The sequence below is a fragment of the Protomyctophum parallelum genome, assembly GCF_964188405.1.
Source record: "Protomyctophum parallelum genome assembly, chromosome: 10".
Lineage (NCBI taxonomy): Eukaryota > Metazoa > Chordata > Actinopteri > Myctophiformes > Myctophidae > Protomyctophum > Protomyctophum parallelum.
This window is the reverse complement of record NC_139704.1, coordinates 1038267-1066044: the sequence shown is the minus strand read 5'-3', so window position 1 is coordinate 1066044 and position 27778 is coordinate 1038267. Positions and strand designations below refer to the sequence as shown.

The following is a 27778-nucleotide window of genomic DNA, read 5'->3' as shown; positions in this document are numbered from 1 at the left end:
CTTCCCCCATTCACCTAGGACACATACGTATAGGCACATGTGTAGGCAGCAGAAGAATTACAGTGCAAAAATGTGTCACTATACAGTAGTCTACATATTTCAGTATATGTAGCGAAAATATCTACTTCTTCTCCTGCTGCCGTTTGTAGTGAGCGTGAGCCTGGACGATCTCGGCCACAACGGAGGGGTCGTCCAGCGTGGAGACGTCCCCGAGCTCACCGCTCTGGTCCATGGCCACCTTCCTGAGGATGCGACGCATTATCTTCCCTGAGCGCGTCTTTGGAAGCCTCTTCACCACCTGGACACATGCATGCACGCACGCACGCACGCCATGCATGCATTTATAATATTATTGGAAAACAACAGAATGCAACAGAATTTGAAACAGATTCAAACACAAAACTAATTCTATAACTTTCATAAATGTCTGAATTGCCTAACTGGCATTGTCTGGTGTCTGGTTCATGAACTATAACTATTGCCTCTGAGATGTAGTAGAAAAATGTAAATACTCAAGTAAAGTAAAAGTGCCTTATCATTGTACTTAAGTACAGTACTTCAGTAAATGTCTTTCCACCAGTGCAAGTGCTGTGTGAACCCACCAGGAAGTGATCAGGCACGGCGTACTTGGCTATCTTGGTGGCTACCAGCTGTCTGAGCTCCTTCACCACCGCATCCTGACCCACTGTCACCTCATCCTTCAACACCACGAACGCAAAGGCCACTGGAGAGGAGAGGAGAGGAGAGGAGAGGAGAGGAGAGGAGAGGAGAGGAGAGGAGAGGAGAGGAGAGGAGAGGAGAGGAGAGGAGAGGAGAGGAGAGGAGAGGAGGGTTCAATCCTTTTATCATTGTATTTGTATTAAACTGTACTTTTCTTTCTGCAAAAACGGAAATAATATATTTGACCACAGGGTGGTAGCAGAACACAAAGAAGCAATCAGTAAATACAGCCTGCAAGAGTTCACACGAGGGTCCTCTCTCACACACCAAGTCAAGGGCAGTGTGTATTTACTATTTACCAATAAATGTGACCTTACAGCCTCCCTAACTTATATTATCTCCTCAAACACTACGCTCGAACACCCTTTTTACATGATAAAGGCTTAATGATTAACCTGTGCGTGTGTGTGTGTGTGTGTGTGTGTGTGTGTGTGTGTGTGTGTGTGTGTGTGTGCATGGTGCAGATCAAATATATATATTCTTGTGTTGACTCAGGGTGGGCGAGGCAGCGAGGCTGGCTTGGTTGTTTGGAAGTGTCCAGTGGCTAGCCGCACTGAACTGAAAGTTAGTGGTGGAAAATAACTAAGAACATTTACTGATTTAAAATCAAATGTTTTTTTTTAACCAAATCTTCTCTTCTGGGGAGTCCGTGGCAAAATATACCGGTATATCAATGTGGGTTTCCTCGTGACACAAAATAGTGTGAGAATGACTGATTTAGAAGAAGGCATTTGTAGAAACCACCTCAGGTCTACCGTCTTACATAAGCATTGTGTCAATGTTGACATGTACACAGACGTGTGTACAGTGTAAGCACATTGTGGTTGTTACTTAAGTAAAGAATCTGAGCACTTTTTCCATCACTCCACACACACACACAATGTGGGTCTTATCAGTGGCTGTGTGTGTGTGTGTGTGTGTGTGTGTGTGTGTGTGTGTGTGTGTGTGTGTGTGTGTGTGTGTGTGTGTGTGTGTGTGTGTGTGTGTGTGCGCGCACATGTGTGTGTGTGTGTGTGTGGAGTGATGGAAAAAGTGTAACAACCACAATGTATAGACAAATCTGTGCATTCTGCCCTGGGTGCAATCAATGCTGCAGTGTCACATTCTTGATTCATTTGGATCCCCATTATCTGCCGCCAAAGTACTGTAGCATGCTACTATTCCTGAGGTCCATAACGATACATAACACAACACAATAAAAAACAGATACAGTCTTGCAAAAAAACAACAGCATTTAAGACATTAAAGATGGAGCGCCTTGAATTTTGACCATTTTTGGTTTTGTATGCGTCTATGGAGTTAACATTACTCTAAGGGATCCCCAGGTGTGGTTACAATATTCAAATATGTCTTCCCTCTGTATTTTTGCTTTCTTCCTGAAAGCTGGAAGCCTTTCAGTAAAAAGGCAAAATCGAAATGCAGCACTTTAGTGTCATCATAAATCTAACCCCTCCCCAGGTGTGCCGAGTGCCCGCACTGAGCGACCCTACCCTGAAGCTGGGGTTGTCCAGTGTGAATCGGTGTGATTGCGTCACAGCTGTGGTCGTTCGTAAACAAGGCACACTGAACGCACTCTGTGACGTCACCGCCCACCACACTCAACAAACTGACCACATTCCCGATGCGCATTTCCGAACACACCCCTAATGAACTGGTGGGTGTGGCCACATAAAAACATAATTTTAACACTTTCTGTAATTTTTTAAGAATAACCTGATGACCATGTATTAGTGTGGGAATCACAGCACTCCATCTTTAAAAGTTAAAAAAAGAAGAAAAAAGAACATACATACATTCCAACCAAACATAAAGTGCAGCTTGACACCGCAGCATTGATTACATACAGCTGGCATACAAGGCACGGCTCTGTGGATTTGTCTATATTCTATAACATGCTAACAAGTAAAAGTCTGGTATTTAAACTTGACTTGACTATTGGAGTACAATATGTGCCTCTGAGATATAGTGGAGTAGAAGTAAAAATGATTGAATGTTGTAAATACTCCAGTAAATGAAAAACTACTGTGTACGACTACGTGCGTTGCGTGTGTTGTCACCTTCCCCTTTGATGTCATGTGGCACTCCGATCACGGCAGTCTCAGGGACAGCTGGGTGTTCATCCTGGAACACAAACAGATCTCAGATCAGATCACAAAAACTAAATGGAAACTAAAGCTATGATGAGATGGCAGGCCTCCGTCCATAGAGTCATATATTTAGTTGTAGTCTGCCGTTGTTGTGGGCAGGAGTGTTGGCCACAGATGTGGGGCGTGGTTTTAAGCACCACCAGCATAGAGTTTCGAATGTCGCGTCCGTCCATAAAATAAACCATGAAGTGGCGTGTGGTGGTCTGGTCTCACCAGAGCATCCTCTATCTCGGCCGTGCCCAGTCGATGTCCACTGATGTTGATGACGTCGTCCATGCGTCCAGTGATCTGGTAGTATCCGTCTTTGGAGCGGTACGCTCCGTCTCCGGTGAAATAGTGACCTGTGAGTGTGAACAAACTCACTCAAAACTTGTAGATCTGCTATTTTCGGACGTTCATCTATGACAGATGTCCAGAATAGGGATGCTAAGGTTCATGTGGTTAAAATAAACTGTAAATTGAAGCTTTAAACTGGGTTGCCTTGCTGTGCCATTGATTACAGGAGAGAAGAGGAGAGGAGAGGAGAGGAGAGGAGAGGAGAGGAGAGGAGAGGAGAGGAGAGGAGAGGAGAGGAGAGGAGAGGAGAGGAGAGGAGAGGAGAGGAGAGGAGAGAAGAGAAGAGAAGAGAAGAGAAGAGAAGAGAAGAGAAGAGAAGAGAAGAGAAGAGAAGAGAAGAGAAGAGAAGAGAAGAGAAGAGAAGAGAAGAGAAGAGAAGAGAAGAGAAGAGAAGAGAAGAGAAGAGAAGAGAAGAGAAGAGAAGACTGTGTGCTACAGACCAGGGTATGGTTTGAAGTATGCGTCCACATATCTCTGGTGGTCTCCATAGATGGTCCGGGCCATTCCAGGCCAGGCGTGTTTGATACACAGAGCCCCGCTGACATCATTCCCACACACGGGCTGGCCCTGGGCACATGATATCAATCACAGACACACACACGTTCATTCATAACTTTACGTGGAATGAAAGTGAAGTCAAAGTTCGAACACAGTATATGCTTCTGATGTATCATTCTGAAGTCTGATGTTTGAACTATTGCTCTGTGGCGTCTGGGACACACCTTGTGGAAACAAAGCATTCCGCTCCCATTGTCTGTATATAAATTCAAGTCCACTGGGTGATTAATCGATCGAAAAAAATTACATTTTGGAGGGAGAGAGGGAGAAGGGGGCCAGAGAGAAAGTGAGCTACACACACACACACACACACACACACACACACACACACACACACAAATGACCAAACATTTGATTGATCAGTGTTTGATACGTGTGAATGAGGCCTCACACTGAGCTCTAGAATAGATTACAGTTCTTGGACAGAGGTTAAACAGGGTAAACTGGTGGATAATTAAGCGGGAGTGTTAACGAGGTCAAACAGATGCTGTCCAGTGTTTTCAATTGCAGAGGGTGGTGATGAGGGGCGTGGCTACGACCCTGCACAGTGCAAAGGTCGGCGGAGGTCAGATGAGCCTGAGAGAGATTGAAGGAAGACCTGTTTAAAGAACTGATTGAAGATGAGATAGAGAGAGAGAGAGAGAGAGAGAGAGAGAGAGAGAGAGAGAGAGAGAGAGAGAGAGAGAGAGGAGAGGGAGAGAGAGGGAGGGAGAGAGAGAGAGAGAGAGAGAGAGAGAGAGAGAGAGGGAGAGAGAGTGAGGGAGAGAGAGAGAGAGAAGGGGGCAAGAGAGAAAGTGAGCACACACACACACACACACACACACACACACAAACATCCATCATTCTAGACTGAGTGGTAAACATTGACCAGCATGCAGGGTTGGAGTTTAGAAGCGCTTGTTAGAAATCACACAGCGGTCCTACATACCACCTGTTTCTAAATTGACGTTCACCTGCACATCACCGGCACAGAATGTCTTGACAGAAAGTAGCTCATAACATGTGTATGGTAGATTTCTATGAAACAAATACATAGCAGATATAGAATATGGGCTGGGGGCCCTTAGGAGTGTTGGGCTGGGAGGAGGAGTAGGACAGAGGCTATCCTGGTGGTGCCTCTTCACTGGCAGGTGAGTCAGTATGGATACAACAGCAGTGACAACATAGAAATGTGGGGGGAGGAATCCATTGGCATTTATGAACCTTCTCATCCAGGAGGACTGGCTGGATGCCAAAGAAGGGTCTCATGGCCATGGCTGGAATGACCTCTGCCCCCGGCTCTGCTGGCCGTGGAGCGATGCAAATACCTCCTGTCTCTGTGGAGAGAGGAGAGGAGAGGACAGGTGGAGAGGAGAGGTGGAAGAGAGGGAGGGAATGGCATAGGGAGGATAAAAGCCAGGGTTGGCAGGAATTAGGCTAGATCAAAACCTCATATCTAGAAGGTCCCGTGTTTGATTCCCGCCAGGGACGCTGTGGGCACGGGGTGGGTGTTCTCTCCTCCGTGTCAGTGCCCATACCCTAGGTGGGGTTGGCAAAAGGGTCTTTATGTGAGTAGTTTGCATGTTCTCCCGTGTCCCCTAGGCCTAGGGTAGGTAAAATAATTAGCTCGATGCTTAGTCGATCTATTGCTTTTGCTAAAAAAAAGATATTTGAATCCTGAAAGGTTTTGGACATATGAGGTTTCTGCAAAGAACCCTTTGCTTTGGTCAAACAGTGACCTCTCTTTGAACTCCCGCTGCAGGAGGTTGGGAGGTTGATGGACTCTAATAATGCAATACTTTAATTGATTTAGCTGATTATTATTGTTTTTTCTTTTTACAATCACAATCATTTTATCATAAACACTTTATCCATTTATACATTGACCATTATAAAATAGTAAGGGTCCATTCTGTGTCATTGTAAGTTACCCCGGTTAGGCCATGAACCAGGCATTGAGAAGCAGTGGTCTGCAGTTCTAACCTTTGCACTCAAACCATGTGATGTTGTAAAGAGTCAAAGCTTTTATTGTTGCATCCTATAATAGTACGATTCTTGGTTTTATGTGTGCAGACTGTAGCGATCTAATTGTTTTGTTGTTCTCACTACATGACATAAAATAGTAGGCTGTAATACTTTGACGTTCACCACTGAGTTGCAAGAGATAGCCATTAACCACTTAAGTCCCAACAGTGAAAGTTTCACAGCTCACAATGCATTGCAATGCATTGTGAGCTTAACTATATTTTTGAAAAACATACTTAAATTGAATATTTCAGGACGTTTTGGAGGAGACAATTGGAACATTTGATTTTATTCGATTAAATAATTGATTAGACAGATTGATTTAGTCACAAAAAAATATTTTGGTGGGCTTTGATGAAGTCGTACTGCCTGATTCTACACTTGGTTGCACGCGGTGGGTTGTAAACACACTTCCGCGTATGTCACGGTCTATGACTTGGCCAACCGAACCGCGCACAAAGTGTTCTATTCTCAATTGTATATACTGTATAGATATATGATTTACCTGTCTGCCACCAGGTGTCCACAAGGGGGCAGCGTCCTTCCCCGACAACGCGATAGAACCATTCCCACGCCTCATGGTTGATGGGCTCCCCGACTGCACAGAGACAAACACCGGTCAACTACAAACACTGGGGTTGGGATCCGGAACCGGAGGAATCGACTGCACAGAGACAAACACCGGTCAACTACAAACACTGGGGTTGGGATCCGGAACCGGAGGAATCGGAGGAACCACCGGATCCAACATTGAGGAATGGGGAATCGGCTCCATCCCATTTGGACAAATGTCACAAATGTAATGCGAAGCTCGACAGTCTATATGGGTCAGATTAGCCAATCAGCGAAGCCGATGCAGTGCGCACAATCTCGTGCGCACACTGAGAATTTCTGCCTCTTTCTGGAAACCAGACAAATCTACCACGGCAAAATAATGTCTATTTTTGCCGTGGGCAGATTGGTATGGCGCACTTCGGTTTGAATTACATTTTGCTCATCCCAGAGTTGTGGTGGGTGACCAATCAGAGCCCATTCTTTGCTGTGATGTTTGAATCTGTTTGTACCCCCTGTCTGTAACCGTCCCATGGTAAATAACTCTGCCACACCGAAGTTCCAGACCAATATCTACACAGTGATATTAGTCTGGCCATGTCATGCTACAGATAATGCTACTTTTGATACGTTTGTGTGTGCAGCTGCAGTATGATCAAGCAGTGTTTCCATTGACCTAAAAACATAAAGTATGGAGATAAGAGCTTTGTGTAGTATTGTAGCCTAAAGTTCTCAAACTCTGCCCGAACCCGACCAGGCCCGACCAAGCCCGACCCGACCCGACGTTTTAGGGCCGGGCCGGGCCCAAAAAATATGCTAATTAGTCGGGCCGGGCCGAGCCTCGGGCTCTGTGATTTTCCGCAATTTTATTCTTTTTTTTTTTTTTTTTTTTAAGTGTTATTATAATAAAAATTGCAATTCTGTTATTTGTGTAATGTGATTGTGTATACGTGTATGAGTATGTATTTATTATGAAGAGGGCTGCGCTAGGGGATTCACTTGTGACAGGAGGACTGGAGACGGGGGTCGCATCGCACTGGCATTTCAGACTCGGAGGCCTCGTACACACATGTCAAACCATGTGACTTCCATTGGAAAAGCATTGAGAATGAGGCGGCCATGAAACAGACAGAACAGATCATGTCAGTCCAGCATGTGTGTACGAGGCCAGAGCAGCATTGCAGCCTGCCCCGCACGCAGGCAGTAGAGAACAGTGGACGGTGAGAGACTTGCTTGCTACCGCTGGTTTCCCTCTGGTTTGCGCACCAAACGAGCTACTAACCACCAGTTAACTTGCCAAGTTGCCATATGCTTAAATATTTCATAAAATCAATCGGATTATCACAGCTGAAGAAGCGTCAGGTTTTCGTCATGTTGCACCGAGTCTCGTTAACCCAGCTGGCTGCGATGAATAAAACCTAATTATTAATCAACGTCACCAAACGATCCAGTGATAATTATATAACTTAGCTACACCACGTAAAGCAACTTCACTTCAGAGGAAACTAAGGGAGGGAGCTGCAGCTGCTATTCGTGTTTACTCACCAGTCACCACCACCACTGTATGGAATCCATTAGAATGATTGGAAATGGAAGTTATGGAACATTAATAGCCTATTCTAACGTGAGTTACATACATCCTTTATTTCGATAAATCCGTTGATCTCCGTTCTCACTTTCACACTGAAACACGGCGCCGCTGCATGCGCTGCTATTTAGTGCTGCTTTTTTTTCTCTCTCTTTTTTTCCTGTTGGGCTTTTGTCGGGCTTCGGGCTTAACATTATGGCAATTTTTAGGGTAGGGCCGAGCCTCGGGCCCACCCAGTTAGGGTAGGGTCGGGCCGGGCCATATTTTTTGGGCCCGTTGAGAACTTTATTGTAGCCTACCAGAGCCCAGTGTCTTTAGGGAGGAACGGTCGTATTTGGTCACCCAGCTGTCATCATATTTGAGCAGAAGTCTCAGAGCTGTTGGAGCTCCATAAAACTGATTGATCCTCAGCCTCTCTACCGTCTCCCAATACCGACCTGGACAGGAGAGGAGAGGAGAGGAGAGGAGAGGAGAGGAGAGGAGAGGAGAGGAGAGGAGAGGAGAGGAGAGGAGAGGAGAGGAGAGGAGAGGAGAGGAGAGGAGAGGAGAGGAGAGGAGAGGAGAGGAGAGGAGAGAGGGGGGTGTTATTAATCGTTGTTCATGATCCCCTGTAGCAATACATCATAGTAATTTGTCAGAAACAAGATCAATATTTACAGTATAAGCCAAACTGACCAGCAGAAGCCAGCCATTTAAACATAATTTTAGGGCAATGTTCTTCGCTTAGACTTTACTAACATATTATTTTAGGCTATTTCTGCAACTGCTTTCTACCACCTTTTTAATTGTTCAAAAACAAAAATTGTACATTGCTATGTATGTATAATAATATGTATGTATAAGCTCACAAGATGCTGCAGTGCAGTGTGTTAACTTGTGATGCATGGAATGTCTGCATGCGTGCTAAAGATTTCTCGAGAATTGTGACACAGATCAACTTCAATTGCGGAAGATCCTTGTAAAACTGAAGTGACAATAAAGATAAGTCTGGTTCTGATCCCAAAGAGTGAAGTGCACAAGTTGGCACTGTGAGGTTGTACAGTCTAGTTTTTATTTGTTGAAAAAAATGTCTATTTTGTCATAGTCTTAGATTTTATTATTATTTTTTGTTTTTGTCAATGGTAGTAAGTTTTTTCATATTTAGTCAATGACATTAACAACGGACATAATGGGCCATTACACTACACCTCACCTTAAACGCGAGGTGAAGGGCCTCGCTCTGCTTTTATGTGTTCACATAAAAGCAAGGCAGTTAAACCCTCAACCTCTGCACAGCTTTTACTGCTGATGAAGGTTAATGACAGCACACTACCACTAGCCTACTTTAACTTTACACTCACTGCTTCCATTCACTAATCTAGTGTGTTCCAATGTCAATAATAACACCACTATATCGCTTGTGATTCATTCATCTCTTCCGTGTAGTATTCTGTTAGTGTGGTGATTTTGTCTCACCAGACAAACTGTTATACCTACCACAGTTTTCCAAATGCTTCCGGTCAAACGGGCCACTCTTGAAAACTACATGTCAATCAAAAAAGGTACTGTAGAGAAGAGTCATTTTCGCACGCCTACAATGATGTGTGTCGAGCGTCGGAGCAGGCAACAAGTGCGAACAGTGATGAAAATGGAAGTCCCGCACACTGTCTTCACTTATATACTGTACAGTAAGTCATTTATTAGGCTAGTGGAGTTACAACATTTCCATCTATTACGGCATTCATCAGGTATCTGTATATCTAAACAGATTTGTCATGATCACATGACATGACTATAGAGATCATGTGAACCGATTTGCGTGATATTTGGATGAAATAATAGAACAACAAAATGTGTGTGTTCCCCACCTGGGTTGGGATAGACCGGAGTGCTCTCAAACAGAACAGTGGTGGCTCCGTTGCACAGCGGTCCATACACCACATAACTGTGACCCGTTATCCAGCCAATGTCCGCCACACAGCCGAACACGTCCCCCGCCTGGTAGTCAAACACACACTGACACGCACACGCACACACACACACACACACACACACACACACACACACACACACACACACACACACACACACACACACTGACTAAATCCTCTTCTAAATCTAAATCCAAGCTTTCTGAAAAACCCATGTTGCTGTATCAGTGGTGCTCAAACATTTCATGTCAAGGACCCCCCGAAATTATATATATATTTTCTATAATTTCTTTATCCCACAATTTTGTAACCCATTTTTCACCCCTGTGTCAATGATGTAATGTGATCCTGGGCTCTACACACCCTCCACCAACCTGGGGAGAGCAACGGACTTGAACTCATGCTTCCTTCATGCATGCATGAGTCCAAGTTGCTCCTTTACACCTGACAGGGGGAAATTATAGTTTTGAGTGGTGCAACCACTCCAAGGAACAGCAATGTCCGTGTGCACCTAACTATGTGGCCATGAGCACGAGAAGGACTATTAGTACCAGTAGGGGGCGCTGTTTGCCAGAAACAGAGAGAGAGATAGTGCTGCACGTGCTGCACTGTTGCCTGCTAATGAGAGAGAGAGAGAGAGAGAGAGAGAGGAGGGGAGAGGGGAGTTGCACCACTCAGTTCACACAGGTGTGATTTTTCAAAAAGCCCACTATGTTTCCCTCATGTCAGCACTGTCTTAAAATGTTTTAATACCTCTCTCTTTTTTCCCCCTACACTCTCTCTTAACCCCTCCCCTCTCTCTCTAGAAGAAAGTCAATCATATTGTGTGTCACTGTGTGTGTGTGTGTGTGTGTGTGTGTGTGTGTGTGTGTGTGTGTGGTGTGTGCATGCGTGCGTGCATGGTTGCTTGCGTGCGTGCGTGTGTGTGTGTGTGTGTGTGTGTGTGTAGGCAGGATGGAGTAGGAGTAGGCAGATAAAGCTGCTTTTGTCTGATAGTTTCTCCATAACAACCAGCATTGTTGCCAAACTACGCAGCCCACAGTGGGTCCAATCCTTCACACCATAACCAATTAGCCCTTCAATAACACACTCTACTCTGCGATGGCAAGCTGTGCTTCTCAGCCATTGAGATGCATGTTAAATTACAGGATTTATCCATATAAATAATTGATCATTTCAGTAGCAAGAGCTTCAAAATGTTTTCTAAATCTAGTCAGCAATGCCTGCTGTAGGCTATGGACTAAATGTGCATGACATTATTTCAATGAACTAGAAATACGAGGAAATGTTAGAGGGAGAAACAGTATCTAACTCAATCAACTTTAACGACCATCCGACAGGAGTTTTCATGCAATGCACGACTACGGGCTACGGTGATTAGTATTATTGCCATCACCTGGGTGGGTCAGTCGCATAACTTTCCCCACATTAAGCTATGCCATCCTTAGTAACGGTTGCTAAACTATTAGGATTGGCACTGGACAATCGCTTTTGGGTTGGGGTTTAGTGAAGGGCTAATTGAACCTCAGCATCCATATTCAAGGGGCGAACATTCACCAGAAATAGCAGCTATCTCTGCCTTAGATTAGATTAGATTCAATTTATTGTCACTGCACATAGATACAAATACTTTGACTGCGTTGTAGGAGGAATAGCAAGTAGATCCATTTGAAAATGTGTGAACAATGTCAATGGCATGGCCAAAATGGGGATGTCAAATTGAAAGTTGTTCATTGTGACAGCCTTTGTGACAGCAGGGATTGCACATGCACATGCACATGCACATGCACATGCACATGCACATGCACATGCACATGCACATGCACATGCACATGCACATGCACATGCACATGCACATGCACATGCACATGCACATGCACATGCACATGCACACGCACAGTGTTCCCAGGGTCGGTTACATAATCGCTGTTATAGTTTTACTGTGTGTTGTCTGTGGTCCTAATCACTGTGAACAAACAAGTCCACTTCTGTTGTCTGAATACAATAGATTAGAAGCCCCTAGCTGACTGGAGTCTCCCAGGGCTGTATGCTAGTCCCCCCCCCTCCTCTTCACTAGAGGACTTCTCAAACGTTTGCGTGTCATGGCCGCAGACCCCCATCTGAAAAGGTTTGGTGCCCGGGAGCACCAGAAGAGAGGATTTTCTTTTTTCGATTTTTCAAACTTTTACAAAATATAGCAAGTTCACACATCTGCTGAATAGCCAGCATATAAATGGATGAAATGGTTAAAATGATTGTGATGCTATGATGCTTGAGTAGTGTGTTAATTTACAAAAATCCCTAAAGATAATCTTTACAGCAGGTAATAAGTAATGCAATAGTATTACTTATTTAAAGTAGTAATAAGTAACTATAGTAACTTATTGTTAATCTTCCTGAGTAACTTGCCCAACACTAAATGACTCTGTCTGTCTGTCTGTCTGTCTGTCTGTCTGTCTGTCTGTCTGTCTGTCTGCATGCCTGCCTATACCTGTGCTCTCAGGCTCTCAGGAAGTTTGACCAATCAGAATCAAGCATTCAGCCAAGCCGTGTAATATGAAAATATAATGATCTGTGTACAGCCTGTTTGTGTTTAATCTGAAGTACTACTGCCAATGTGTCTGTGTCAGAGAAATGCTTCTTTCAATCAGGCTGTCTGGAAATAGCAGAGATAGAATCCGACAGGAAGCACGCACATCTCCAGAAGTTCTACAGGTGCTGGTCAAAAATATACGTACAATGAAAAAGGAAGGGATGTCCGCACACTGAACTGTAGCTCCCAGGAAAATTCTTTATTTGTTACGACGTTTCGACCACTGTGGGTCTTCATCAGGCCTGACGAAGACCCACAGTGGTCGAAACGCAGCTAAATTAATGGATCTTTTTCTACAAACAATTGAGCTGTTTTTTGGTTTGTTTACGATATTCGCAGATATGAGCATGCTCGAAATTCAGGGGTGCAGACATTGGTCCAACGCGCAACAGTCCGACACACGCGTTGCCGGTTACGACACATGCGTGGCCAGTTAAAACGTGAGGTGAGGTTTGGGTTCGGTTAGCGTTTGAGGTAGGGTTTGGGACTAATGCCTGTCGGACTCTTAGTACGTCGGAAACTAACACATGCAACCTGGAGTTCAACCTGGAGAACCGCTCCTGGAGGAGTGTTGTAGTGTACCTGGTGTGTGACGGCAGCGTACAGCAGATATCCGGCCTGGGTGTGAACGATGCCTTTAGGCTGACCTGTGCTGCCCGATGTGTACAGCATGAAGAGCATGTCTTCACTGTCCATGGGCTCTGCGGGGCACACCGTCGGCTCCTTAGACATGGCCTGGAGAGGTCAGAGGACATACATAAACAACTAGAAGAACAAGTGGTCCTCGGATCCAGGGTTGATTTCTCTGACTAAAAACTACGACGAGAAATGTTCGTCGACTGCCTTTTTTCACTACCGAAAGCTAAGAGGTCCAGTAGAACTAACACGAGTTGTTTCATGTTTACTTTCACTGCATTCGGGCACTGCGTTCATGATTTGAGGCTTTCTGTTCAAAACGGACCACTCCTGCTAACTTTAGATGTCAATCTCTTAGCCAATCAGGATGGAATATGAAAAGTCTAACCGATTTGCGTGCAATTTGGATAAGATCTGAAGGAGTAATATAAAAACAATGTGTTTTACATAAGTCGGCCTCCTGGTTGTGCGATAAAAGACAGATGGTAAAGACAATAATTCATCAGGGGCCATGTCCAGTCCTGAATGGAATTGAGCGTAGAGTAGACCACTGTCTCCTTGGGAGGTTGGTGCCAGGGACCTGTTGGTCTCAGTCTCAGTTACATCAGTGGTGGAAATTAAGTAATACATTTTCTTAAGTACTATGTACTTAAGTACAAGTTTGAGGTATTTGTACTTTACTTGAGTAGGCCTATATTGTACTTTTACTCCACTACATTTATTTGAAAACTGTAGTTACTAGTTACTTTGTAGATTTGAATTATTATTACAAAACATACATTAACCTCTTCAGCCCAATATACATTTTGGCGGTTTGAAAATAGCCAATCTACAAGATCGCGATTCACGACGCATTGTGAGCTTGTGAAACATTTTATACATTTGAAAACTTGAAATGGGACATTCTGCATAAATAGCACTTTCTACTTTTGGTTATATTTAAAGTAAACCAATACTTTTGCAGTTTTACTCAAGTATATTTCAGGAGTAGTTTTACAGTGCCGTATTGAGACTTTTACGTAACCCATTCTGACCGGGCACCCATTTTGGTGTTAGCATCATGTCGTGCTTTAGCTATTGAAAAATAGCAGATCTACAAGCTCATATCGCGCCACCGAGTGGCGCAATACGAGCTTGTAGGTCTGCTATTTTTGAAAAATCAAAGACACTTTTAGAATCTGATCTCAGGTCAGAATGGGTTAATAATGAAACTGTCAGGATGTAATAGACATTTTTAGAATCTGATCTCAGGTCAGAATGGGTTAAGTAAAACATGCAAGTACTTTTTCCACCGCGGCAGACTTAAATCTCACCTCGTCCAATGACACGTCCATCTTGCCCATGTGGGCGGGGCTGGAGGTGCGCTGGGCGGTGAAGACGTGCTGGACAGACGGACAGCTCTGGACCGCTGCGTCCACCGTGGGTTTGAGCTCCATGGTCCTACCCCCCCGCACGGCCTGGTTACATGTTATCACCACCTTACACTGAGCTGGAGGGAGCACACACACACACACACACCACACACACACACACACACACCACACACACACACACCACACACAATTATGTTACTAATCTGAGTTCCCAGAAGTTTAATTTTTCGCCACTATAGGCGGGCGAGAAAGACTTCTGGGAAAAAAGGACCGTATCCCTGTGAGGGAAGTACGTTCCGCTCAGAATCTGAGCGGACACTCCCCTTTCCGGTCTGAAGCACTGTCTGTGCATACCATGGAAATAGTCCGAAGGGAATCCAATTCCAAATTGAATTGTAGTAGGCCACCACCGCTCAAGGAGCAATCGCTTCCCTTCCGTCTTATTTAGATGTAGCGCCCGCTCCATGTGGAACCCGCCCCTGTCTTTTGATTCGCATTTCATTTGAAACACAACGCACTGGGCCACGCCCCCTGCTGCACAGGATCTGAGGCCAATTTTCCTAGACTATTATGTTACATGTTATCTCCACCTTACACTGAGCTGCTGGGAGCACACACGCACATACGCACACACGCACACACGCACACACACACACACACACACACACACACACACGCACACACACACACACACACACACACACGCACACACACACACACACACACACACACACACAAATTTTGATTTAGTTTAGTCAACTGCAAATGATCAGACTTCTGTCTTTGATTTCTGTTTAATAACATGCAGCAAAAAATTACATTGTTTTGCCTTTTTTTTCTTCATTTCTTTCAGATGTTGTGTTTATGTTGGAGTGAAATAACTCAAACAAACAATGCTTATTTTCTCTCGCCATACCATTCTCCGCCTCCGACCTCGCTGTGACTGACTGACTGTGTGTGTGTGTGTGTGTGTGTGTGTGTGTGTGTGTGTGTGTGTGTGTGTGTGTGTGTGTGTGTGTGTGTGTGTGTGTGTGTGTGTGTGTGTGTGTGTGCGTGCGTGCGTGCGCGAGAGAGAGAGAGAGAGAGAGAGAGGAACAGAGAGAGAGAGGAACAGACAGAGTATAAGGAAGTAATTCAAGCTTATCCAATGTCAGATTCATAATAAGCAAAAAAACATATAATTTGAATCACTTAAACCTAAAAGTCCTAACCTCACAGAAACCATGTAATGTGCCTAAACCTAACTTCAAAACCACGTTGACCTTTGGCGAAACACCCCTGCAGGAAGGGCCTGGTAGCACCACCAGCAGTGTAGTTGACCATCCATCCATGCGTGCGTGCGTGCGTGCGTGTGTGCGTGCGTGCGTGCGTGCGTGCGTGTGTGCGTGCTTGCGAGATAGAGAGAGAGAGAGAGAGAGAGAGAGAGAGAGCCAACCACGTTGACCTCGACGAAACACAGCTGCAGGAAGGGCCTGGTACCACCACTATCAGTGTAGTTGACCATCCATGCAAATGTCGTGTTTAGTGTTAGAGGACAGACAGTAAACACTAAACACAACAATCTAGGTTAATCTAGAAGCTGCAGGCCTCATGCAATGATCGGGTTTGGTCTAATCATTTAAAAATACTACCTTATGTAATCACAGTCCACTCTCTGTCAGCATGACCTTAAAAGTGTTTTCCTGGCCAGAACCTGCAGCGTTGCTTCTGAAAGAATGTGGTTCTGGCAGCAGCATGACTGACTGACTGTCCCACTCTGAGGCTGAGCTGTGCTGAGCTGGGCCGTTCCAGGACAGTAGCACACCAGTGGGATAAATCAGATGGAAAGAAATTCTAACCGTTGCTCTTAAGGGACGTTAAACAGACAGTATAAAATACAAAGACTACAGGGATTAATAATAGCAACTCTATTTATATAAAACACTTGTTAAAACAAAGTGTACCCGAACAAGAAACATGCTCTAAGTCCCAGGCACTCACAAGTGGCAGCAAGAAGGAAGATTTTAAAAGTCTTTCTTGTAGAGTGGAGACATCCTATACATGGAGGAACGGGCGAGTGAATCCATGTCATCAGTCAGGCAATGCCAGACTAGGTCAGCGTCAGCCACGGGTGTCAACATGCACCAGATTTGGCACAAACACTGTTAAGTGTTCTTCCATGACAATGCGGGCCCCCGTGGGCCACACAACATTGTCAAGGCACAATGTCGCTCCTGTCACAAAATCTGAGAATAGTCAGAATGCAAAGCCTAAATTGCACACATATAATATGGGGCTACAGCAGTGCTACTGTTGTGTTTACACTTCAGATGGCCTTCATTCTACAGCAGTGCTATACACTACAAAGTGTCTAACACGGTCATAACTCTAATCAGTGCAATACTGGACTGGATTTTGAGGCCACGTAGCAGCCTGCAAATCTAGTGTTTTAACCCATTCTGAACGGGCACCCATTTTGGTGTTGGCATCATGTTGTGCTTTAGCTATTGAAAAATAGCAGATCTACAAGCTCATATCGCGCCACCGAGTGGCGCGATACGAGCTTGTAGGTCTGCTATTTTTGAAAAATCGAAGACAATTTTAGAATCTGATCTCAAGTCAGAATGGGTTAATAATGAAACTGTCAGGATGTAATAGACATTTTTAGAATCTGATCTCAGGTCAGAATGGGTCACTATCGGAAAGAGAAACACTCATTGTCAACCTTATGTTTATGTAATTGGTCCTCATTAACCCATCTAGACCTGTTACACATTATGCATTGTTATACCTTTCAAGCTGGGAATGCCTCTGTATCATTTTAGTTATTGCTACTGTTAATGCCCTATACTTGATCATACTACAGCATCACACGAGAGCATCAAAAGTAGCAGATCTGCTTTGTTTTGGGGGTTTTTAATAGAAGACTTAGGTAGGATTTAGCATTGTTTAACATTGTTCTTTGTTTTGGGGTTTTTTAATAGAAGACTTAGGTAGGATTTAGCATTGTTTAACATTGTTCTTTGTTTTGGGGTTTTTTAATAGAAGACTTAGGTAGGATTTAGCATTGTTTAACATTGTTTAACATTGTTCTTAGGTAGGATTTAGCATTGTTTAACATTGTTTAACATTGTTTAACATTGTTTAACATTGTTTAACATTGTTTAACATTGTTCTTGTCTTCATTGTTTAACATTGTTCTTGCGTTAACGTTTGGTTTCTGTTGTATCTTGTTTGAAGTTACCACCGATGATGTCATTGGGGGAAACATTTGTACAATTGAAAACGTCCAAAAAACGAAATGCGAATAAAACACTCAAATGTACTGACCGTCCTGTATCCTGCCCGCCAGCGCCTCTGAGCTGAACCCAGCGAACACCACAGTGTGCACGGCTCCGATGCGCGTGCATGCCAACATGGCTGCCACTGCCAACGGAGACACGGGCATGTAGATGGCCACCCTGTCCCCTTTCAGGACCCCGTGGCTCTTCAGGACGTTGGCCAGGCGGCATGTTGTCTCCAGCAGCTCTCTGGAGGGGAGGGGGGGGAGAGCAGGGAGGTCAGGAGGTGAATAACCAGGGGTCATCGCCATTCTGGCTTGTGGTGGAAATTGTTTTGTCAAAATTACGTTTTTGCCATGGACATACAAAATGATTACCAGAAACACATACAGAGATAGCCCTGAATGACCTACAGGTGACAGGTCTGTAACTGTGAGAGTGTACAAATGGAACCGGGTCCATTTGGTTCCATCCATACAATAGGCCCTTTTTTCCACCAAAAGAACTTTGCTTCTAGAACTGGTTCCGTTCTGGATTCGTGGAACCTTTCCACCTTTTCAGTGGAAACACTCTGAATTGGTTCAATATTAGGTGGGAAAAACAATAACCGAACAGGTTCAACCCTGGTGGAAAAGGGGCCTATAAGCGTGATTCATACTCCTATTTTAGAGCCGAATAAAAGTCGGTTCGGCGCTGTAGAGCCTACAATGTGACGTCATTTGAGGTTCGGGGGGGGGGGGGGGGGCGGGTACCGTCCTAAATTCGGCTCTTCGGTGCTACTGAAAACTTCTGACGAGCCAAAATCATTTCGGCACTACAGCGGTAAAATAGGAGTATGAATCGGCCCTTGGAGTTATGGGCGGTCCACTCAAATAAAACGTTCGAGAACAACTAGTACTGTACGTGGTACTAGTACTAGTATGGACTCACAATGTGCCATACTGTAGTGTCATGTACGAGTGTCACATACAAGTCGTACATATTCTGAAGAAAACCTAGAGACTTGACATTCAGAAATTCTAAATAAGAACTTTATAATGTGTAAAACAGAAAATCCCAAATTTGGAGGAAGGAACACCCAAAACTAGATAAAGTGCCAATCGCCACAGGTCTCCACCAGGATTCTTCCTCAGCCTAGTGGGAATATGCGTGCACAGTTTCATCGCAATTGGACGCTGCGTTGAGGAGTTGTGGCCATTTGCTACTCCTGAAAACTGTAGGAGCCAATCGTGGCCAATCAGGATGGAATATGAGAAATCAAACAAACCTGTCTTGATCACATGACTATGGAGATCATGTGTACCGATTTGCGTGAAATTTGGATAAAATCTGAAGGAGTAATAATAGAAAATGTGTTTTACATATGTCGGCCTCCTGGTGGCGCTGATAAAGAGCAGATGTGAAAAATTCCAGGCAAAGGTTTTTCCTTGGCCTCTAGGGAGTTGGCATACAAAGTTATCCACAGATCCGTGCAGTCAGAGGTAAAAACACTTTTGGGCCAGTTATAGCGCCACCTTGAGGCTGAGTTTGTCTGAATTGTTCATGTGGCATTTCGTCCTCGGCCTAGTGGGAATGTGGGTGCACAATTTCACGGAAATCACGCGATGTGTTCATGATTTGCAGCATTTTGTTTGAAACTGAGCACTCCTGTGAATTTTGGAAGCCAATCTTAACCAATCAGGATGGAGTCTGAGAAATCTGAAAGACCGGTTTGGTTGAATGGCTCTAGAGAGACTGTGTACCAATTTGCGTGATGTTTGGACACAATCTGTAGGTGTACTGTGCAAAAACTTGTTTTGCACAAAGCGGCCTCCTGGTGGCGCTATAACAGGCCGTTCTGGAAAGTTTGGGGCAGAGGTTCATGGTTGGCATCCAGGGAGTGTGTGTGCAAAATTTGGCATCGACCGGGTTAACGGTGGCCGAGATTAGCTGCTCACGGACGGACGGACGGACACACGGACGGACGGACACACGGACGGACGGAGTGCATAACATACTCTCCCCCATGCCTTCGGCTGGTGGAGACAATTATATTAGTCCTGCAACAAACAGTCAAAAAGTGCTTTAGTTTTCGAGATACCCCTACCGGAGTTAGGACCAAACACAACATAGTTTTTCCTCATCTCTAAGGCCTCCCATACATGAAATGGATTCTTGTATAAAAATATTTTACTGCAAAAGTGGTGAAATTGTTATTTAAAGTTATACACCTCAAACTAAAAATAAAGCCTGTCCGTCTGGTGGTTGAGGCACTTAAAGGCATGTAGATTCACAATGGAAGCTCTGAGAGGTTCAAAACTTGGCATACTTGAAGCCAGAACATACCTCTACATTCTAGAAAAGACTGAATGTCAATATCTGAATGTCAATATGAGATATAGTCATTTGAACACATACTTACAGTAGGCGGAATTGTACATCTATGTAGATGTCTTCTCTACTTTGTAGTGACTCTGGAATGGATTGTCATAGCAACACATATGATGGCTTGTAGGAAAGGTGAGGTTCTACTGAATCCAGCAATACCAATTGTGTAAATGTAGCTTGCATAATCATGGAGTTATGGCACAAAACATATATGGTGTCCCAAACGGGGGGAAATAAAACTAATGAAATCTACAGTATCACATTAGTTTTATTTTTACTTCACTTATCAAGGGTGGGAAAACATAAACAAATCACTTGAGTAGAAGTCCCTAAAATGTATGAAATGTCTCAAACTTGAGAAATGAGAAATTGTGAACAAATAGATGCCGCTTCAATAGAGAAATATGCAAGCCTAGATTGGAACTACTAACTATTATTATGTTGCAGCACATGACCTGGATGTTCCCTCATCAAGCTCAAATCTCAATATTATCCTCATAAATATAAATAATCAAGTTATTCATTTCTGTTATTTGAGTTATTTGGTTACAGTCAATTTATACTACAGTATTTGGCTCCACCTATGTGCATCTTATGTGATCTTATAATGTGAAGTGTATCGGAAATCGGGGCCGATCATGACATTTTTAAATGATCAGATCAGGAGCACAAAAATGTGATTGGGACATCCCTAGTATCAATATGATATCCATATCATGATATTAGACTGTATATTGTCCGTGATTTGGGATATTGTACTATTGTGATATTGGAGGAGTTGCATAAAAATATAATTTTCAGATGGGGAAAAATCGGTATCGGCAGATACTCAAAATTAAAATGATCTTACTAAATGTTGCTCAACAGAGAGATGATGATGTTCATAAAACCGTGGCTCTATATACAGACAATATGCTGCAGTAATGAGCAAGTTGCAAATGTTGAGTGAGAGCATGCCTGCACCAGTCTCATCAAGAAGTCTGAATAAGGTTGATACAACATTGTTTAACATACAAAGATATTGTTTCATTTGTGTGAAGGCCAGTACAAGACCAGAACATCTGACAGCCATTATGGCTGGTACTGGTATGTGTACCAGAGACTTATGGTCCTTCATGCAGCATCAGAAAGGTTGATGAAGTTGTACATCATCTGCTCCTCTCCTACCCAGATCTGTTTGTGTATGATGACAAATATACAATAATACTGGTAATATGCCGAGGCGGCAGTGCCTCAGGGATAGAGTGGCCAATAGAGCGGCTGGATGGAGAACCGTGAGGTTCGCAAGACAAATTTCAGTGTGAACTAACAATATACCGTTAGTACTATATCATACCATATTCTCAGTTCGATCCAGGGCTCCCCCAGAGTTAGACTCTGAACCCCTAATTGATCCCGATGTGCAGGTCGGTGCCTTGTATGGTTTCCTCTGCCATCGGTGTGTGACTGAATGTGTGAATGTAATGCACAATCTATGTAAAGTGCTTTGGATAAAAGCTCTATATACTGTAAATGCACCAATTTCCATTTACGGTATATAAACTCCTTGACTGTTATGATGACACACTGAAGACACTGACTCTGAGGAAGAAGATGATATTGTCTAAATACAAACCCTGGAAACATACAGCATTATAATTTGTAGAACATGGAAAGTCTGATGTTGCATGCTCTAAAAGTGTGCCCATGGGAAATGGGCACAATGAGAGAAGATGCAAATATCCAAGAAAATCCAGAACTACTAGACCTGCAGATATATCGATGAAGAAAACCATGGACCAGTGTCTTCAGTATGTCATAACTCTTATTTATTGAAAGTGATGACTTGTCATCACTTTCATTTATTTAAAGAAAGATGTTAACTATTTCAGTGAGATTAATAAAAGCTTTGACATAGATACTGGTCTGCTGTAATTCTTTGTTTTATAGCTGCTATATTTCGTTTAGATATTTAGTGTTTTAGGTAGCATTTATGATATTTGTCATCATATGCAAAGAGATCTGGGTACGAGAGCAGCCGATGTACAACTTCATCAATCTTTCTGATGCTGCATGTGAAGGCCCTGTCTCTGGTACTCTGACCAGTGACCATGTGAAGGCCCTGTCTCTGGTACTCTGACCAGTGACCATGTGAAGGCCCTGTCTCTGGTACTCTGACCAGTGACCATGTGAAGGCCCTGTCTCTGGTACTCTGACCAGTGACCATGTGAAGGCCCTGTCTCTGGTACTCTGACCAGTGACCATGTGAAGGCCCTGTCTCTGGTACTCTGACCAGTGACCATGTGAAGGCCCTGTCTCTGGTACTCTGACCAGTGACCATGTGAAGGCCCTGTCTCTGGTACTCTGACCAGTGGCCATGTGAAGGCCCTGTCTCTGGTACTCTGACCAGTGACCATGTGAAGGCCCTGTCTCTGGTACTCTGACCAGTGACCATGTGAAGGCCCTGTCTCTGGTACTCTGACCAGTGGCCATGTGAAGGCCCTGTCTCTGGTACTCTGACCAGTGACCATGTGAAGGCCCTGTCTCTGGTACTCTGACCAGTGACCATGTGAAGGCCCTGTCTCTGGTACTCTGACCAGTGACCATGTGAAGGCCCTGTCTCTGGTACTCTGACCAGTGACCATGTGAAGGCCCTGTCTCTGGTACTCTGACCAGTAGTCCTGGTTTTGTCTATGAACTGATTGCAACAAGACCGCGAGGACTTTTTTGTGCTATCCCTTTTGGACTGATTGTATGACTGTACTCTGTTGCTGTTTTTACATTTATGTCTAATAAACTATTAAATCCATCAATCAATCAATCAATTGTGCTGGCCTTCCCACAAATGAAACAATATATTTGTAAGTAAACAGTGTTGTATCCTATTCAACAATGTTGTACCCTATTCAGTCTTCTTGACGAGACGGCATGCTCTCACTCTGGTCTTACTGGAGTAGTTTTCTCAACATGATACAGTATATGATGAGGAGAGGAGAGTATATTGAATTTGGGTTTGCCAGGGTTTTATGAACATCATCTCTCTGTTGAACAACAGTTAGTGTTGAAGGTCTTCTGCCGTGGGCTTTATACATTATGGGTCTTGTTTCGTGCCTTTTTCCAACTGTTTAGCAAAGATGATACAAAGATTTGGATCCAATATTCCATTTTGGTAAAAGTTTAAAGATACACTTCAGAATTTGTACAGTATCTATGTTGTGCATTGCGCGCACTATTTTTAGGCTATAGTATATGTGCAGTAACCATATTACAAGTGATACTAATTAAGTCTATTTTCCATTCTGGTGAAACAGTGTCAGGGCAGGGTTCTGCTATTGTCAGTGTAGACTACTAGACAGGCAGTAGGCTCTGTTACACTAAAGATAACTAAATGCTAGGTCACTCTCCACTCCAGTCAGCTAAATAGCTACTTGATTTGACAAGGTTCATCTCATCTTTTCACATTCCAAAATATGTGAAATGATTTTACCTGTCATTTTATGAAGAAAGCCACATACTGTAGGCAATAAGATGCAGGTGGAGCCAAATACTGTAGTGTAGTATAACTTGACTGTAACCAAATAACTCAAATAACAGAAATGAATAACTTGATTATTTATATTTATGAGGATAATATTGAGATTTGAGCTTGATGAGGGAACATCCAGGTCATGTGCTGCAACATAATAATAGTTAGTAGTTCCAATCTAGGCTTGCATATTTCTCTATTGAAGCGGCATCTATTTGTTCACAATTTCTCATTTCTCAAGTTTGAGACATTTCATACATTTTAGGGACTTCTACTCAAGTGATTTGTTTATGTTTTCCCACCCTTGATAAGTGAAGTAAAAATAAAACTAATGTGATACTGTAGATTTCATTAGTTTTATTTCCCCCCGTTTGGGACACCATATATGTTTTGTGCCATAACTCCACGATTATGCAAGCTACATTTACACAATTGGTATTGCTGGATTCAGTAGAACCTCACCTTTCCTACAAGCCATCATATGTGTTGCTATGACAATCCATTCCAGAGTCACTACAAAGTAGAGAAGACATCTACATAGATGTACAATTCCGCCTACTGTAAGTATGTGTTCAAATGACTATATCTCATATTGACATTCAGATATTGACATTCAGTCTTTTCTAGAATGTAGAGGTATGTTCTGGCTTCAAGTATGCCAAGTTTTGAACCTCTCAGAGCTTCCATTGTGAATCTACATGCCTTTAAGTGCCTCAACCACCAGACGGACAGGCTTTATTTTTAGTTTGAGGTGTATAACTTTAAATAACAATTTCACCACTTTTGCAGTAAAATATTTTTATACAAGAATCCATTTCATGTATGGGAGGCCTTAGAGATGAGGAAAAACTATGTTGTGTTTGGTCCTAACTCCGGGAGGGGTATGCCGACTTCTGGGGGCCATTGTCGCAGTACTATAATGTATTTGTCCATTTTGAGAACCAAATGATCTAATCCAGCGATTCCCAAACTTTTTAGCTCGAGACCCAAAAGAGAAATTAGACGTTTTCCCAGAACACAAACAAGTGACAATAGCCCACCTGCTATTTTGTTTTTTATTATCTGAATTTGTTTTTTAAGGGCGCTATAGCCCCCCAACGTCTGGCTTTTGGAAATACATTATATGACAGTCAAGTCTATTGACTTTTGTCCATAGACCAAGTCTGTTTAGAGCACTTTTAACAAACAGAGTGGCGGCCAAGTCAATATATTCTTTATGTTTGTTTACAGCACCTTAAACTGACATTACCAGGTGCCCCTCACTTCACATGAGTGTGATTTTTATTTCATGAAAAATTCAGATTTTGGGGGGATTTCTTTAAGTTTTTTAAATAATTAAAAAGGAAAATGTAGGAAATTATAAAATAAATAATGGGGATATTTACTTGCGACCCATACAAATGGACCCGTGTCCCACAAATGTGTCCCACAAATGTCCCACACAAATGTCCCACACTGTTTCGGAAACAGATTAGATTAGATCATCTAATCTATACAAATTGGTGTTTTATTACTTTTTTGTATAGTTTTCTTCAGTAAATAATTATTGTCAGTGTTCAAAGCAACAAAGTGTCCTTGGGCAAGACACTGAACCCTACATTGCCTCCAATCAGTTGGTCGGTGTGAGCTCGCCACCATTGGTGTCTGAATGTGGGAAGTGAGGACGCTGGCGTCGACTGTTCGCTGCTTCACCTCCAAATGTATGAATGAATGAACCATTGTAAAGCGCTTTGAGCACTTGAATAAGCGCTATAAAAATGCAATTCATTATAGGTTTGGCTGGGGTTCACAGTCAGCGTGACAACTAATTACTTGGTTTACAGTATAGCCTACAGTACAGGACAGGAAGCAATGGTTCTGAACCACTGGTCCGGGGACCACTAATGGTCTTTGAGGAGGTTCCAGATGGTCTCTCCAGCTGGAGAGTTGGTAACCAAATGGACCATTATAGATCTTAAACTCTTGAGATTGTAAAATGTTACCATCTGAAAATGTCTTGTCCTCAAACATTTATTTATATTTATTGTTTTTAATAATTGTGAAGCTCACTGTGAGCTTGTAGATCAGCTATTTTCACATGTTGTGCTTCAAGTCTTTATAGCATTTTGTTGATTGCTTTCGATGTCACAAACGCATGCAGGACAAAGGCAGAGCAGTGGAAATTGCAGACAAACAGTAACAGGGCAGACAGGAAACACTAGGAACAAAACTACAAAATAGAATGGTAAAACTCAAACTGGAACTAGGAAACCAAGAACACACAATACTTCAAAACTTACAAGAGCACATCAGAAAGGTAAAACACCAACTAAAACTAAGAACAAGGAACACTAGAAAACATAACACATGTCACGGACCGTGACAGTTGATTGCTTTCGACACATCACTTTAAGTAATGTGCAGATACCCCGTATACACTCATGAGCCCCCTGGGGGTCCCAACCCACAGGTTGAGAACCACTGCTTTAGCAGGCAAGTCTCACCTGTACGTGACCTTGACCTCTGTGCCGGGTTCGTCTCTCTCCCAGATCAGAGCTACTCTGTCAGGATGCTTCTCCACGTGCACGTCCAGACAGTTCACTGTCTCGCACGCACGCACGCCACACACGCACGCACGCACGCACGCACGCACACACACACACACACACACACACACACACACACACACACACACACACACACACACACACACACACACACACACACACACACCTTTATTTGCGTTCACATTAAACAAGAACACAAACAATAGTAGATGCTCAAGCTTGGGAAACTCAACAATAGGCTGTGTTTCAGTGTACAGATCACGGATACAGGAAGCATCATTCATCTCCCCTAGTCTCCTCCATGTGTGGCTAGACTGCCTATCATCATCACAGACACTGAACAGAATTTAGCCAATGCCTAATTAGCTCTCGACTATAGGGCATGTGAGTCCCACGTCGTCCCAAGTGATTCAACGCATGGAATTCAATGGCCCAAACCACACCAAAGGGTCACCATGTAACTCCTTGCAACCGTTAGGAGTTGCATGGTGACCCTTTGGTGTGGTTTGGGCTTTATAAGACACACAGTATGCATGGCAGAACCCCTACAGTATCCCATGATCTTTTGTGGCCAGATATGTTCTTGAGGTCTAGTAGGACTACAGTAAATAATAATAAAGACATTGTTGTTAAAAAAGAAAAGAAAAAATAAAGCAGAAACATACATGTAAAGTAACATACAGGACTTTTTTTTTAAGCCAACTTTTAACAGTATTTCTACATTGAGGTGTTGCTACTATATATTGAGTAAAAAGGATAATAGTAGTATTAGTAATAGATATGAGTAGCCTACATTTCCCATCACTGTCAGTTAGGAATAACTATAAAGTACATTTAACCTATGTGACTATGTGACTATGTCCCGATGTTTAGAGTACCCATAAGGGGTGCTGTTGCACCACTCGCTTCAGACTGGTCTGATTTTATTATTATTATTATTAAGGCTACAGAACATGCATGACCACAAGCTTTCTTGTTTGTGATCTGATATTTTCAAAATATACATTTTACACTGCTAGCCTACTTTATGTTGATGCTGATACTTTTGTACTTTTACTCAAGTAAATTTTGATTACCAGACTTTTACTTGTATCAGTGTTTCTACATTGCAGTCTTGACAGGCCTACTTTAAAAAGTTAAACAAATTAAACAATACATGGCAGGCTACTGTATGTGAGGGCAGGCTATAGTACTTTTTCCACCACACTGCTGCTGTGTCAACTTGTAACCATCCAGATGCAGTGAAGTCTTACCAGATACGTTCAGTTTTCCTCCCAGAAACCAGTTGACCTTGGCGCTGCCAATGTCACAGTCCGTCACCCTGTCGAAGGGCCGCGACCACCTCAGTCTCTCCCTGGCGATGGACCCCCAGAACGCCTCGGGGTCTTTCAGTGACAGCTCCAGCAGCTCCGTGTGCGACCTCCCGGCCAGGAGAGGGGGTGAAGATGGAGACCCCAGGGTGGTGGTGCTGACGGTTCGGTCGCAGCTGGTTCGAGACCGGTCGCGTCTTGCAGCCGCGACGGGTCTCGAACCGGTGACCGAACTAATGCTCCTTCTGGCGAGGAAGACCCGGACCAGTCTCCTGCATGAGTGTAGTGCTGCTGCCATGTTCGGTGCCACCGTGCCTTCCTCCTCCTCCTAACTCTTTATTCGAAGAGCCAGTCTTCTCCCTCCTCCTCCTTC

At 43.5% G+C, this 27778-nt stretch overlaps 1 protein-coding gene across 1 annotated transcript; it reads right to left on the bottom strand.

The window, feature by feature from the left end:
* Window positions 1-121: 121 nt before the first annotated feature.
* On the bottom strand, window positions 122-27778 carry acss1 (acyl-CoA synthetase short chain family member 1; the record flags this gene model as incomplete). Its single annotated transcript, XM_083774249.1, has 14 exons — window positions 27349-27778; window positions 26033-26129; window positions 17727-17926; window positions 14358-14533; window positions 12991-13143; window positions 9753-9900; window positions 8205-8342; window positions 6271-6363; window positions 4965-5077; window positions 3644-3770; window positions 3081-3208; window positions 2778-2841; window positions 603-724; window positions 122-298 (listed from the first exon to the last, which is right to left on the bottom strand). The coding sequence occupies exons 1-14, from the start codon at window positions 27701-27703 to the stop codon at window positions 122-124; spliced, it is 2091 nt and encodes a 696-aa protein (XP_083630375.1). The 5' UTR covers window positions 27704-27778.